General features: G+C 52.2%; 1 protein-coding gene across 1 annotated transcript; it reads left to right on the top strand.

The window, feature by feature from the left end:
* Positions 1-11939: 11939 nt before the first annotated feature.
* OPY2 (overproduction-induced pheromone-resistant) lies at positions 11940-13349 on the top strand (the record flags this gene model as incomplete). The annotated part of the gene is made up of 2 exons (XM_053194804.2): positions 11940-11994; positions 12058-13349. 2 exons carry the CDS (start codon positions 11940-11942, stop codon positions 13347-13349), a joined length of 1347 nt encoding a protein of 448 aa, XP_053047684.1.
* Positions 13350-15686: the final 2337 nt, after the last annotated feature.

Genomic DNA, 15686 nt, shown 5'->3' with positions numbered 1-15686 from the left:
CAAGCATTCCCAAGTGTGTTCAAAGCCGGGGCTGTCAGGGGTGTCTCATCACTCGGGGCATGACAGAAGAAAGACATGAAATTGTGAGGCCCAGAAGCAGAGAGCCACAGCCGCCCAGCACCTCTTCCACAGTCCCGTCAGACTCCAGAGTGGCAGAGTCTAGGCGTTTTCATCGTATGGCGAATCTTGACTGAGGCAACGAGCATTCAAAGAAACGACATTGGCTTGTTAGTGGCGCCGCTTGTATTACCGTCCACATCTATGTGAGACGCGTGTACTTCTTAACGGCCCACTTGTCGCCCGGGATCCTGCGGCTTCAACGAACATTCTGAAACGTGCCCCCCTCGCCCTACCCAGCACCTTGGCTTTTCCAGCTTCCGTACCAGCTGGCAGCCAAAGTTCGCTAGCCAGCTCCTCTCCCTCACCTATCGTCATGGACAGTTGACAGGCACCAGTCAACGACATGAACAACGATGACAAGCCCATGCTTGCTCGTCCCTCTCGGAGCTGCAATTTTCACTCGTTAATGGCCTGGAACCTGCTGTAATCTTTTTCCTGTCATGTTTCCAACCCACGGCTCAAGTACCCCATTCGTTCAGTCAGATGTCTCGAGCTCGTCCGTCATCGTCATGCCCTTCTTCGTTGTCTTCTCTTTTTTTTCTCTCCCTCGCCTGACCACAACGAAGCCATTCCTACTCATTCGCCGCACTAACTGTCGCAGTAGCAACAAAAGAAGACAGAGCTCCACCCGAGGTTTACGTCGTGGGCGTACGTACCCCCCAACCAGATCAGAGATTCGTTATTTCGACTTTCTGTCTCCAACGTGCAACTTGTTTGTTGTTGCCTCTGCCCAGTTCGGATACGGGGATCCGTCAGGAGGAGACCCAAAAATAGTAAGATTGGGCTGGGGCTGATCGACTGGGGCTGAGGCGGTGCACCCACCACGCCTCGCATCGCTGCATAGCACATTTGGCGGTGGACGGGATGAATGCACTTTTCAACTCTTCTAGGCACTAGCATGCCTCTACCACTGCTGCCACAAAGGAATTTGCCCCCAGCCCAGCGAGCGGCTGCTTACGCCTCGCTATGGGTAAAATCAAATACCCGTTGCTGTATGGATTCTACTACTCAGCACGCTTGCTGCCAGTTCCGAGCCTCAGCCGTCATCAGCCTCAGTGGCCACATGACCACTTTGCACAAGGACTGCACATCTGCAACAGAGTATCTGTACTACTCTGCATTACACAGACGGAGGGATCCAACAATGTTGACGACCTCTCTGCCCTACGCGCCTATCAGTCGGCTCATCGCTCGTCTATTACCACTGCTCGGAGGGGCGGCAACCGGGCCCTCTCCACACGGGGTTTTGAACCTTCTGACTCGGACAGCGAACCAACATCCACGGCCCGGATCCAGTTCGGCCACTCTCCCAGGCTTCCCAGCTGCGGACATGAGACGAAGCCTTTCAGCCTCAGGAATCATGGCGAAAGAAGTCGCAATCGTGTTCACCTTCAGCCTCCAATCGCTTCATTCCGCTCATAAAATGCTCGGACGGGAAGAACCGGTCATTGGCTCCTTGACGGGCGATGCTTCAGTGCCGTGACTCCGAATCTCGGCTCCGTTTACAGCCCTCCCCGGCGCGCCAACGCATTCCCCCAGCACGCATGTCCCGACTGAATGGTCGGCGAGCCCGTCTCTGCGGCGTGGCTGGAGCATCCACCGCTACGGCGCTGGTTGGTGGAACGATACCGTCAGCTGTCGGCTATTGCAACAACTGGTAACTTGCGATTTCACACCGTCTTTCCCCTTCCCCTGAGACCTCCACTACAGCGGACTTTTGCGTTACAGATGGGATATTTTTTGTGAGTGTGATCGACGGCCTGGGGTAAAGGGGCCTCCCGCAACTCAATGCTATGACCGCCAGGCGAAAAGTTTGCCGATGTCATCGAAGCCAACCCAGGAAAGCCACAGGTGGCAGGCCTTGGAAGCTTGTTTTCGCTCAACGAGCGATCAGGGCACCACCTTGCCCGGCATGTGGAGGGCTTATCGGGACTGGACTATAAAAAGCCCGAGTGAATGCGTAGGTGATGGTTCGGAGGCGAAGCCGAGCCTCAAGTGACGTGTCTCGGTGGCAGAAGGAGATCATGTATCAGGCTACGAATGGCTCCCGGTCCCAACATCGGATGAAGGCCTTCCTTCCATGGAAAATTCTGAACATGAGGCGCGGGGTGCGATGAGCTCAACCGTGACAACCGAAGCTGGCATCCCAACTTCCTGACTCGCGTCTGTCTTTACCTCGGTATTACAATAATACAAGTACTCAAGGCCCCTCGTGCGGTTGGCGAGAGCTCTTCCGCATACAGAGAAGATCGGATTGAGCCTTCGGCCATTGATGGTTTTTTTCCCCTTTCTTATCTGTTCCCGCAGTAGGCAGGAACGAACCCCCTCATGCTGAGAATGATGCCGAGTTACTGTAACCGTCGTGGAAGATGTATACGATGTAGAAACCAAACCGGGGGCTCTGGGAACTGGGCTAAGCAGCATTATAGTGCACAGTCGGCCTCTGCCAGCCTTACGTATCTATACTCGTCTCTCGATCGGGTTAAGGAAGACTAGGCGATGGTATATACTTTCTTTCCAAGCTTATTTTAAGGCGTTGGGGGGAACAGGGCTAACTCACCATGTTGAAGTGGTGTTTGCAACAAATGAGCCTACTAACTGACATCATGCGGCTCGCGCCGGGGGACTGCTTGCATTCTGACGTGTTGCTAGTCAGACCATAGCACCGGACAGCAAAAACACATCGGAGGCTCGGGGAAGTATGAAGTCAATTCGAGTTGCTGACACAAGCCTGACAGTAGTTCGTCCGGTTTTTTTGCAACAAAAATGCTGTCTCTAAATCTTTAGAAATTTCCTTTCTTGGGTTCCGTAAGTGGTCCACCAATGGTTCTGATGCGAGGTAAAAGTCTGAGTTTGTACACTCTATTACAATTGCGAGTCGTGAACGCGTGTTGTCGCTTTTTCTGTTCTTCTTATTGAGATTAGAGTTTCTGCCATGGTTATGACGGTGATGCATTGGACGATAAAGGGCCAAGACTTTTGGTGATGACATATTTGTCCGCCGGAAACCGTCCCCCGGGGTCATATTTGACATGAATTATCATATGCTCTGCGCGGGGACGCACAAAATCGGATCGGACCCCCCGGACTAGCTTGGTGAGATCTGACATGTTTCCTAACGATTGACCGGGGTTTTATAGGTTCTGGGGAACTGAAGGGGAGAGAAAAAGGCCCGACCTCTTGCTACCTGTATGTCATTGCGGAGTAGATCAGTTCTCTTCTAGGACGTCGATAAGGGCAACTAGGGAAGCCGGAAGTAGCTAACTATTTGTTCAGTCGTTCGCGAGCAATGAGGGACAAGGACCTGGGCTTGCGGGTCTGTTGACTCACTCTGGGGTGAATCTTTCTTCGTTACGGGGGGCCAGTCGTTGAAGAAAGGGTGTAATATTCTAGGCAGTCTTGAGCACGTCGGGCCTGAGGTAGGAATGCCCTGGCTAGTTTTCCCTGTTTTTTGTATGATGAGGCTGAAGTGATAGCTCTTCGGAGAGGAGTCCACTTTGAGTCGGTGAGTATGGAGTATGCCCAACTTGTTGGAACGGTCATTTCCTATCGTTGAGTTCTTGGGCGTGTTTCTCGATGCCATCATCGTCCTCGAGGCATGGTCCTATTCAGCAAAGATGGCAAAATTAGTCGGGGTGTGATGAGTGAGCGAATCAGACTGACTTATCCTGGGAAAGCTCGAATGCTCGAGAGGAGGCAGGTGAAGTATAGAGAACTAAGATGCGTAGCCTCTGTTGATGTAGACTCTAATCGACATCGAAAACTCAGAAACACGCAAGAGGTTGAGGTCCAAGAACCGTCATATCTACGCTTGTTTAGTCCACGACGAGAATGTGCTCAAATGGGGCTTGTCCTCTGTCGAGCTACCCTGGAAGCGGGCGAGAGTCTCGGCCAAGTGGGACAACCATCTCTGTCTCGAAAGAATATATACTGCGTTGTTCGGGGGTTTTCTGATTCCCCCCGTCCTTGCGATCGTTGGCTGGCCACCCTTATCATGGTATACCCATCCCTCGATCCAATAACCATCTCCTCGGCATCTGTAAACATGGCATCATTCATACTATCTCGTTTAAAGGAAGTAATGAGACTACACTGTGCCTTGCGACAGATCTTTGTCGGTGTACTATATGGCCCAGTTTCTGCACCGAGACTACTTCAACCCCCTTCAACCCCCTTCACGAAACGAACGAAACTAATGGCAGCGCGCAGAGGGTCCTGATAGATGTAGGTATTCATTGCCAATTCTCTCTGCCACCAAGTGGAGCTTCTTCTCTCATATATCGGTCTCATCCTCTTTGTCTCATGGCACATGTCTCTGCATCCAGATCGTTTGTACCAGTCTTAGACGAGGCTGCAGGTGCAAATATCACGATGCTGTTGGTCAAAGATCACCGACCAGGGACAAAAACACGCCCCAGCATTCAGACTTTGGGAAATATTGGGGGAGGCTACTTGGGCTTTTGTTTACTCGGGGGTACGTACGCATGGGTCTAAATCTAGCTGTCATGGGCTACGACACATCTCGTACCGAGTACGACGACATGGATACCAGACTCGTGGGCTGCGCCGTGAAGGACGATCCGATAGCTGCGACTGGCTGTTTACCTATGAACAGTTCAGGAGTCGAGAATACACCCTCTCTACTGTTCTCTTTCGTTCATGGCTATAGTTCCATATATTACAGTAACCTCAGGCGAAGCCACATACACTTTCCTACAATATCTACAGGAAGCAAAAAAATGCAATCGACCTAAACGACTACTAGATCACCCACATGCAACACAAAAGGGAACCCCTTACTATCAAGCCCCATCTAAAATAAAAAGAGTTCGTCCCCCCGGTGGTGAATGGGAACTACATCTCTGGCGTACGTGCTGGGAAATCCGGACTTGAACTCGGGACCTGTTGAGCCTTTCACCGATTAGGCTGTTCGTGGACTCGAACCACTCCACCACCCAGCCAGTTTTGACCTGACCCCTAAGGGGGCGCCTGCTGGCTGGTGATTGGGATGGAGTTGAGGGTGGCCTATATTGGGTATGGGGTTGGGTTGGGGCTTTCCCGTGTATATTCAGGTGTATTCGTTGGAGGCAGGTATCGGATGGAGGAATGAGAGAGAGACAGGGTAGGTACGATCGGTGTCTCTTTTTTTTCCCACAGAGCTTGGCTCATTGCGTAAGTGTTTACGAGCAGACTAACGTCTTACCTATCCAGCGTATCGCGATCAAAGTGGTGGCTTATAAGTCAATATATTGAATATTTTTATAAACTGTAGGGAATGAAGTCTCGATTATTGCTGCGGTTGCCATAAAAGCACCAGACGCCTCATATTCACTTGGCTAGCTTCTAATTCAGCATGTATCGGGTGAGAACCTTGGTCAAGCTGGAAAGCTTCTCCGAGGGGTGGAAGTTGTTTGCCTGTTTGGTTTGGCCGCTTGTCTAGAGCACGCCTGGTGAAACGGAACAACGATGTAGCTGAGCTCATGGTTAAATTTGAATAAAAGCTACCGAGCTTTCATAAATGCTTTCATAGATCGAGAGCTACTAGATCGTCCACACATGAGAAGTAGTCGGGTAGTAGCAGATGCCTGGAGGTGAGGTATGTATAAGTGCCAAGTAGTGAGTGGGATTGGGTAACACACATTGAACGCCCCCCGCCCCCCTTGGGCTTAAATATGAGTATGGGGGCATGGTGTCAGTACCAAGTTGTTATATGGTTTCAATATTATGATTTTGTATGACTTCCTTCGGAGGCTCAATTCCATTCAGCTTCGATCATGCTCCGAGACCAGTGAAACCAAAGATAACCGACCCTGATAGTCACATAGTGGTTCACGAGTCTGAGAGCTCCTATGGAACTATATCTCAGCTTCATGGACAAGAAGATGTATTTTGACCCCCCGCGAAGGGCTTATAACGGATCTCCATCGGAAATCGATGCTGAGTAAACTCCGAATGTCATGAAACTGTGGGTTGGTGATTGATATCCAATTCATGCAAGGATGGGGGACCCTCGGATGATGTGGCAAGTCAGGCAAGACTGGTTTCCAACCCCAAGAGGAAAGAACAATCCAAGGCTCTATCAGTGGTTTAGCCAAGATCAGTGAGAAGCATGCAAATCAGGACGTCTTCTCCACACGAACCAATCTCTCAAAATCCCTTGACCATTCATCTCTTTCTGAGGTATACGCCCACGAAGCGAGTCGTCCCGGGGAAGCAATCAAGGCTACCCTCTTCATTCTCACAGCATGGCAACGAGACGTTATCCAAACGCGCAGACTGCAAGTGACCAAGAATCTAGAAGCAGGAATATCTGTCCTCTCTAAGCATAGGTGCCCACTCGCCCTTTGACGACCTCGCACTCTATGCCGCCCGAAGTATATCATAGAGGACATCAAAGGCAAGGTGACACAAGCTAACATAGCCTCCACCAACAGCCGCCAAGACCCACGACAAAAAAAAAACATCAAACTCGAGACCTGGAGACATCTCCAACTGAGGGCTCAATCCCTTATTCAAGTCCCGCATCCCTACAAGAGCAGTATACCCAACACGCCATTCTAGCCTTTGCTGGGCTGAAAATCCACGACACCACCTCCATCAGCCTCACACTGAAAACCCACGCAGCCGTTCTTCTTAGAACCGCGCAAGACCGCCGGAAAGGGTTACATGGGCCGTACCCGTACCTGTCTCGGTACTTCTATCACGTGTCAGACGACAACCGTTCAGCGAAGTCCCCCCTCTAGCATCGGAGAACCGGCTTCTATACGAGACTTTCGAGCCGGGGAGATAACTCTCACCTTCCCGAACCATCAACGATCAACGATGAACGCCGGATTCAGCATCGTCACAATGCATAGCCCGACCTCTCCGAGAGCGCGCGCGCGCTCAACGGAAAACGAGAGAGATTCAACCCGCCCTTCTAGCCTCAAAAACCATCTTCTAGTCCTAAGGAACTCGTCAGAGAAGAAGAGAGTGGGGTGAGAAGCCCTCACATTCGGCCCTTACAACCCCCGAGTATATAACTAGGACGCCGGAACAGGCAACGCCGCATCGATCTCGTTCGCCGCGTGTGCAACGGACGTGATGTCTCATCCATGTTCCGTCCAAGAAACGGAAAATCACGCAAAACTGCCAATGGACGTTGTTATTCTTCATCCGGCTCCTCCTCCTCCTCCTCCACGGCTACTGTCCGGATCCGGAACCCGGGGAGTCTTGCCGGCGCCGGAAGAGGTATCGCCGTGGCAAACTAACGACAACGGGGAACCTCAGCTACACGTGTCCAACGGAGGGGAACTCCCATACCGAGTACCGTGGACTGAGTTGCCTTTAGAGGTCAAGACCTGCCAAGGCTTTCTTTGTGCACTGAGGCACCCTGAAAAACCGCGCAGGTGAGTCTAATTCTTCGCAGCTCATCAAAGTTTCGCAAGGGAAGCAAAAAGTGGCGCGGAGAGAAAGGCGGTAGGTACCTAGTTCCCTCCACAGAGCGGGTGCCCGCGTCATTAACTACACTAGTAGTTGTCGGAAAAGCAAAGAAAAGGACAAAGAAACAAGACCTTCATGATAATCTTTTGGAACTTGGAAAGCCCGGATCTGGAGTAATTCCAGAAAACTTAGCTTCGCGGCGGCCAACATCCGCGGGCGGGAACTTGCACAGCACGGTTTGCGAGCTTGCGATTGGTCCATGGGTAGATGACATGGGCCAGATTTCGCAAGTGGAGATTCGCGAGAAAGAAAAAAGGACCTCTAGGTCTGCGAGGTAATTAATCGTGTGCTGCGGGTGGTTAATCAAGACGGCAATGCAGAGGTTTGTTAAGAGAAAAAAAAACTCAAGGATTGCGAGAACAGAGCTCTGACAGGGAAGGCGAGGGTAAATGGAATTTAAACGTTGCTTCTTTCCGGTGAATGAGAGCTCATGATTGGCTGAGACACCCGATCCTGGAAGACAAAAGACTTGGATGAAGGTTTGGCAGGTTTGCTTCTTTGACAACAGCAGTGGCCGACTGGCTGCAGTGTGCCCTTGACGAACCAACGTCTCCCTCTGCATCCATCTCTTCTCTCTTCTCTGCAGGCCGCTCTTGGTTCATCTCGTTTTCGTCTTGTCGCTTACCCAGACTGGCGTCGAGTGCAGCTGCGTGACAAACCAATATCAAATGGGTTGGCATAGTTGGAGCAAACTGACTTACGTGCTTACTTTGCTCAGGATAACTGATCGGACCTGAGGGTGGGACAGGAGCGATAGAAAAATACCAAGACCGAGTAGGACAGGACGCACAGTCAGCAGGCGAAAGTCCGAAGCCACACTTATGCAGTGCTAACAATACGCACGAAATGCCGTCCTGCGGCCTGCCGGAGGCATGCGCAACGCAAGTGTTAGCGCTCGGTAGGTATGAGACCTGGAATGGCGACGTCTGCCATCTTCACCACGCGGCGTGGCGGTTGGTCCGCCGGACACTAAAATGTGCCCTGCATTACCCAGAAGGTCGAGGGAGCGTGCGTGCGCGCCGTGCGATGCGGTGGTGGACGGTGGTGCCCGGCGCAGCATTGCTCAAAGCTTGAGCACTTTCGGCGGGAGAGCGGCAGGTGGATATGCGAAAGTTGGAAGTGATCGCCCCAAGTCCCCGGTTCCACAAACACCTTTCTCTCAGTCTCGAGCGACTAGCGCTGCTTGCTGTCAGATGAGAAGGGGGAACTCTACTGTTGTCCCCCCATCCACACAAGGCCAAGACGAAAATCCCTAGAGTGATGAGTGCAGATCTGGTGGTCTAGAGCTCTCATGGCCTCCAGGGCCACACGAACGCACGTTCTCGTTGTCTGTTTCGAAGTTTCGGATCCAATGCCTCAGAATACGGAATTTCGAGCTAGGCAAGATCCCTCCGTTATGACGGCCCCCGAACATGTCGCAGGGCCCTGACGATTTGGCTTCCGCTTGACTGAATTCGGTTCGCAGACAGGCAGGGGCAGCGGGGACAATGTTGGAAGCACGGAGCATACTACGTACTCGAGAGTCAAGACTCGATCGATGCTCAACACTGGCTCATGCTGAAAAATGCTGTGGGGGTTTTTTTTTTTTTTTGGCTTTGCAAGTCATAATAGGCAAGTCGACAGGGAGGCCTGACACGGGAAGGCGTTTTGAGTGACTATCGTCGGCCCAGGTTGTCAACCCTCACGGTCCTCTTTGACGGCCTTCTGGTGCGATTAGCTCGCCTATGGTGATGTCGTCCCGCTGTCGCTGTCACTGAACCCCATTCGTTTCAGTTGAGTTCGTATCTTGAGATCTTCTGAGTCGGAACGGGGGGGCTGAGTCGGCAATCGTGATGTTTCTGGCGTGGTGTACTGCTGCATGGGCCGACTGAGGTTCTCGCTGCAGGACCAAAGTTGTAAGGGATCCGGATGCCAAACGTACCCGAGCTGGGACGGTGCGACGTCGACGGCACGAAAAGAAGGGTCGACCCGTACCAGGTGAATTGAAGCTTAATAGGAGGTTTGTAAGAGGCCGGGTCTCTTCAAGTGTTGCGAGATTTGGAAACAGCATAATTGTGGGAAACCGGGGAATGGTATCCCTTTTTGTTTCCTATTCTCACAAGAGGTCCAACTTGTCGAGAGTCGGGTTATCCTGTTTGGGACGAAATATTCTGTGCCAGAGCTTGTGTTTACCGATCTGGTAGAGAAAGGCCGTGTCATGTCTCGCTGGCTCGTATCGGACGACGGGCGGGTTGTCAGGTTGGGACGCACGAACTCTATTGTATTGACGAACAACATTAATGCTGGATGGATGGCAACCATGGTCCACGGTCCACGGTCCATGATCCATGGTCCATGGATAATGGGCTGCCACTGCCGAGCTGCGTAGCAACCGCGTAGCTCGCTTGTTTGACCAAGCATTCTGCGAAGTGAGTGAGCATGGGTACCTCCCGATAGTTCAATCCGCAAAGAGGGAGGAGGGAGCCTGTAGGGCACGCGGAGGGGGGGCAAGCAGCAGATGATAGATTGCAGTCTGCACTTCTAGCCATCAGGATCATCAGGATGGGAGCCTCTCCCAATATCGCTCAATGGAGAGGGTGGAAGTGATATTCCGCAGATGGTGTTGTCGAGTCGTGGAGAGTGCGTAAGACGGTGGAGATGGGTCAATTCCGGCTCTGGCGTGGTCTGATTGGTTTGCAGCATTCCGTACCTTGGAGTCGAGGTGATGAAAAAGATGGAAAATGGCGCGCTGGGTAATGTCCACAAAGTCACAAACAGTGTGCACCACACTGAATAGTACCTCACTAGGTACTGCGTAAGGTACTCGGAGGGTCGATGGTAGTGCGGACGGTGCAGTGGTTTCTGGACACTTTACTGCATTGGTCGAGTTGGTCGCGGTATTTGTTAAGGTAGCGTTGGCACTTTGCAGTATGCAGCGAGAAGGAGATTGATGGATGGAGTTCCATGGTCCTTGTGGTTCATGGTGGTGGATGAGCGGGCTGCACAGTCCAGACTCTAGGCCTTGCCCTGGGAGTCTTGGACCCTCGCCCGGCTCTACCTTAGCCAGGGGTGTCGGGGGAATCAAGGGATCCACAAGCGAGCAGTGCCCCCCTTTTGCTCTTGCCATCTGAGGATTACGACCAATCAGAGCAGGAAGTTGCCCCGGTTCTCACGTTTCGCTAACAGCATGACCCCTGCCTCTTCAATCTCGTGCCTGTGTCCCGCAGATTCGCTTTCCCCCTCCCCTCTTGCCTTCCTCCCACCTGCGCCTTTTCCAACCGGAAAGTCGTGCCAGTCCACCTCTTTCCCTCATTAAAAGATACGTATCTATGTGCTCCGTACTTACCTAAGGCAAGGTACCAGAGCATGTACCTCCACTCTCTCCACTGTTGGTGTTCGTCCTTGGTTCTCCCGTCTCTCCTTTCAGCTTGCGCTCCGCCTGCCGCCGAACGCCCGTGAAGAACCAGCACCAAACCCAAGCAGGACGCAGCCCATCTCCCCCATCCATCTGCCATCCTTCCACCCATCTCATCCCATCCCTCCCCCTCTCCATCCCGTTCGTTCCCTTCACTTCGACCCCCCAGTCGATCCAGTCAGCGCGAGCCAAGCCAAGTCGAGCCAAGACCAGCCCAGCGCCGGTCTGTCTTTGCCTGCTTCTCTCTCTCTCTCTCTGCTCACTTTCGTTTTCTTCATAGCAGCCCATTCCCACCTCCGTCTTTTCCTCCACCCAACATCTCCAGGTTCTCCGTCGCCGCCCACCAAGACAAGATCCCGTCGACGACAAAAGACATTCAAGCCCCGTCAACCCGTCGACGTCGACTTGCGGCCGACAAACGACAAACCGCCGTTGATGTCTTTCACTTCAATCGCCTAGTCGCCTCTTTTTTCCACCACCTCAAATGCCGAGCTAGTCTCTTCGTCCACTCGTTATCCCAACTACTACTATACTACTACTACTACTACTACTACTCATTCGCTCTCACTCTATCCGCTCCGAATTCCCTCGCACTTCGCACATCGACCCGTCCATTCCAGTCCAGCAAACGCCCACACGCCAGCCTCGCCTCGCCACGAATCCATTCCTCAACGTGTATCCGTAACCCCTAGCACACTGCGACTTGTCTCATCTACCCGACGGTTTTTCTATCCATTCGCTATATCTACTGCCCTTTCCCCAACTCGCGGTTTCCCTGGTACCGACCAACGGTCCACTCGCCTCGACCGTCTGATCACCCCCTCCGATTTGATCGACACCTTCTACGCCTAACGGTCTCGCTTCGTCGATCGGCATCGCTCGATCAGCGTCGCTGGCTATTGTTTTCTCACTTCATCCCCAGGCCATTTTGTTCTTCATCATCATGGCTCAATTCGACCCTAACCTTCACCTCCGTTCGCTCGAGGAGCTGGAAGCTGGTGCGTCACCAGACATCACCGTCGCCCCCTATTGAATCTCATTTGCTGACATGACCTCCATAGTCATCCTGCCCAGACAGAACGGTTGCCTCAAGTGTGAGGACAAGGCACCGACATGCCCTACCAACTGCAAGTCCGACGAGTTCTGCTCCTTCACCATCCCGACATGTAGCACCTGTGCCCAGGCCATCTGCGCCAAGGACGACAGCAAATCATCATCCTCATCAAGCAGCAAGCCCAACACGGGTGCCATCGTCGGCGGTGTTATTGGCGGTCTCGTCGTCATCGCAATCGCCACATACCTTGTCTGGAGGTTCTTCATCAAGACCAAGAGACAGTCAATCATCCAAGAGTCCTATGCAGAGACGACCCACGAGAAGACGATCAACGAGAAGAGCACTGGCGAGCCACGACAAACCAACCGCGACTCAACACACACCGTTCACTCGATTGCATCAACAGTACTCACTCGCGCTTCCAACATAATCCAGATCGCCTACATCCCCGGCGTCACAAACCGAGCCACTCCCACGTCACCAACTCTGCTCGTCCCTCCCGTTCCCCCTATCCCGATGCACGCCTCCAACTCTGCTGCAAGCAGCCCGTCACCGTACGAGGAGCAACACTTCTTCGTCCCTGGCGAATTGCGCGACTCCACCTACTCCGGCATCTCTGGCTACTCTGACCGCACGTCTGTCGCGAGAACCTCGTACGCTCCTCGATCTAGCATCGCTCCCAGTATCGCTTCCACCATCTACGGCAAGAATGCTGTTGTTGTAGCACCCGCTCAGACTGGTATGCGCGCCAAGGCCGCTGTGGTCAGTGTCAAGTCTATGGGTGTCGGCACCAACGGCAGTAGCACTCCTCCCGTCCCCAGCGTCGATTATGAAAAATACGCTCCTGGCCGTCCCAAGAGCCGTGACAGCACATTCAGCGTCGGATCTACCTTCCTGAACAACGCCAACACCGCCACCGCCGCCCCCGTCCAGAGAGTGCAGGTTGTCCGTGTAGGCAACGGCAACGGCCCTAAGCAAGTTAGCGTTGGATCCAAGGCATCATCAACATCAGAAGAGATCTCGGCACCAGGCACACCTCTGCCACCTAGCACCACGGCGGCCGCCCGCGAATCGGCTGCCGTGACGGTTATCGATGAAAGCCCGGCAGTCGACCAGGGCCCCTTCTCCGACCCTCCTGAGCCATCCCCAGCAGCAGTTCGCAGCAACCACAGTCTAAGTGCCGTGATTGAAGAGGCAACAAGGCGAGCCGCCGCCGGCCCCGACAGACGGTCTCAAAGGACAAGTTCTTACGAGAGAGGACGTAGTCCCTTCGGCGATGAACACGCCACGAAAGATTAAGAAAAGATGAAAAGCAATGAAAAAAAAAACAAAAAACACCATATGATGGGCGTCGGCCCTGATCACGATTTATTTACAACTATTTACTTGCCTATATATCAGGGACGACCTCCCATGTTTCTTTCTCGTATCTACCTTTTGTTAGACGACCCGGTCAGAACAGGCCTACGGGACCAGACCGAGGGACGACTTTGGATGGGCAGGATTGTTATGGATAGGCAATGGCGTCGTGGATATTTACCTTTTTACTTATGGAAGGGTTATGGAATGAAGATAGGGGTTTATGTCGACCCATTCACGCCTTTACCGATATGTCCATTGAATAGAAATGAGACAATTCATCCACTATCTTACGGAAGCTACTCTCCATACCGCGATTTATATCAGTGACTCACACATTCTCAAGTTTCGTATTTCCCCAGTGGTTGATGTATGCTGACATCATTTTAATGTCCATTTCTATAAAGTAAGTGGACATGACGAGTTGTCTTGACAACATGTCTGCCTTTCTCGAAGAGGACTGACTGTGAGCCGATGAAGGCAAGAGTGTCGGAGATGTTTCATACATTGCAATCTGTACAATGGACCCCTTGAGTCACGATCAGATATAAGCTCTTCATGCTATGATCTTTGCCTTGATTTGTTCACGACACCAAGCGAGTTCATTTCCCATGACCAACTGGAGACTAACAATACCTTGGAAACCTGATAGTCAATAGTTGACGCGGCTTATTAGTTCGCAGGGGCGACAGAGTGACCAAGTAAGTTGGTAATATCTGCTTTTTTGTTTCTGCCTTCGCTGTAAGTAGTTGGTATAAAATTGGATCCGCAGTTCTCAACACAGTTGCTCCTCTTCAACCCATCGTTGGTTTGAATCTCTTTTGGGATACAGAAGTTAGGTCTTTCATTGATCTCGAACATGGTTTTGGTCGGTGAAGACAACAACACATGGACATGGTTTGATGCCTCCGAGTATATCTATATTAGTGTCTTGCTGCCTTCCATTCCCCTCCCGTCTCAGACCGCATTCCGTCAAGTAGATTCAGCAGCCGGACGACGAGAAGCGGTCAAAGGTAAAAGTGTATGGTGTTGCTTTCTGCTGCTGGTGTAAGTCGCACTGCCCATATTTGACTATCGATTATAAACTTTGAGGGATATAGGCCGTGTCCACCTTCCTTCATTTCACATCTCCTCAGCCAGCTCCGTACCCCAAGTTCAATACGGCGAAGAGAAAGCTTGTCAGAGCATCTGAGTCTTGTTCTTGTAGTACAGAGTACCTTTGTGTGATTTATTCAATCAATGTACGGCGTGAGACGTGGTTGGGCATTTACTCCTTTTCTGTTTCCGAAGATGGGAGGGAAGGGGGCAGAGATGGGGAACGAGACCTACCTTGGGCCTAGAAGAGAGAGCCTTAGTAGCTGCTTCTGTGGCGATGATTATGTGGTCTCTGTGAGCTTAGTGGGGGTGTGTACTCGGTGAGTTGGGGGAAAGTTTGAGTGTTGCTTGTCTGTCAAGTCGTAGACAGGACTGTTTTTACGTTCTACGCTGCACCGACTGGTCTCGTTGACGGGATGTCGCCGGCCACTATGGAGTCGAAGTCAAACATTGGGAAACCAAGGACAAAAGTATGCATGGGTCCCTCCCAAGTCTGACTACCCTAGGGACTCGATAAAGAAGCAGCTGCACCATGTCCGAAAATTTGCGAAGCAAACAATGCCCAACGCCGGGGATTGACAATAGAGCGCATGCATTTATCAACGCAAGGATGGCACAACCGCCTTCCCATCTAGGCGGAAGAGAGAGGGGGAGGGGAGGGGAGGGCGTTGGCAAACATGCAATGGGTCGGATGTTGGACGACAAGACGCGTCAACCAACATTTGACTTGCATATACATGCGAATGAGAAGTCGGAGCAGAGCCAATTGGGCCTTCAAGCTGCGCTCTGTTGGTTCTGGTGATTCTGCAGCCTGCCGCAGCTTTATTTCATTTCATCAAACCCATGTCGCCCAACTATGGAGACCGGCTCAGATGCCTACAAAAACACCCCCTTCCCTCCTTCAGTCCTGTTCTTAGAGAGTGTATGCTATTGAAGCTTTGCGTATCGCCATTTGCTCTTTCTGTTTCTTTGTCAAGACTCTGTTTTTTCTTATTCTATCTTCGGCTCCAAGTTAAATTGATTGGTACGCTGAGGAAAGCAACCGGGAAACAGAAATGGCCAGTTCACCTCCAGCCGCCGTGCCGGCCGAGAGCGCAACGACGACGGCAGATTCACCTGCAGCGGCCGTACAGGCCGAGAGCCCAGCGACGACAACGGCACAAACGCCAACCCCCACCGCAA

This window comes from Colletotrichum fioriniae (assembly GCF_027942845.1).
Source record: "Colletotrichum fioriniae strain IMI 355084 chromosome Unknown scaffold_5, whole genome shotgun sequence".
In the NCBI taxonomy this organism is placed as follows: Eukaryota; Fungi; Ascomycota; class Sordariomycetes; order Glomerellales; family Glomerellaceae; genus Colletotrichum; species Colletotrichum fioriniae.
Note: the sequence above shows the minus strand (reverse complement) of the source record. Positions and strands in the feature narration are given on the sequence as shown.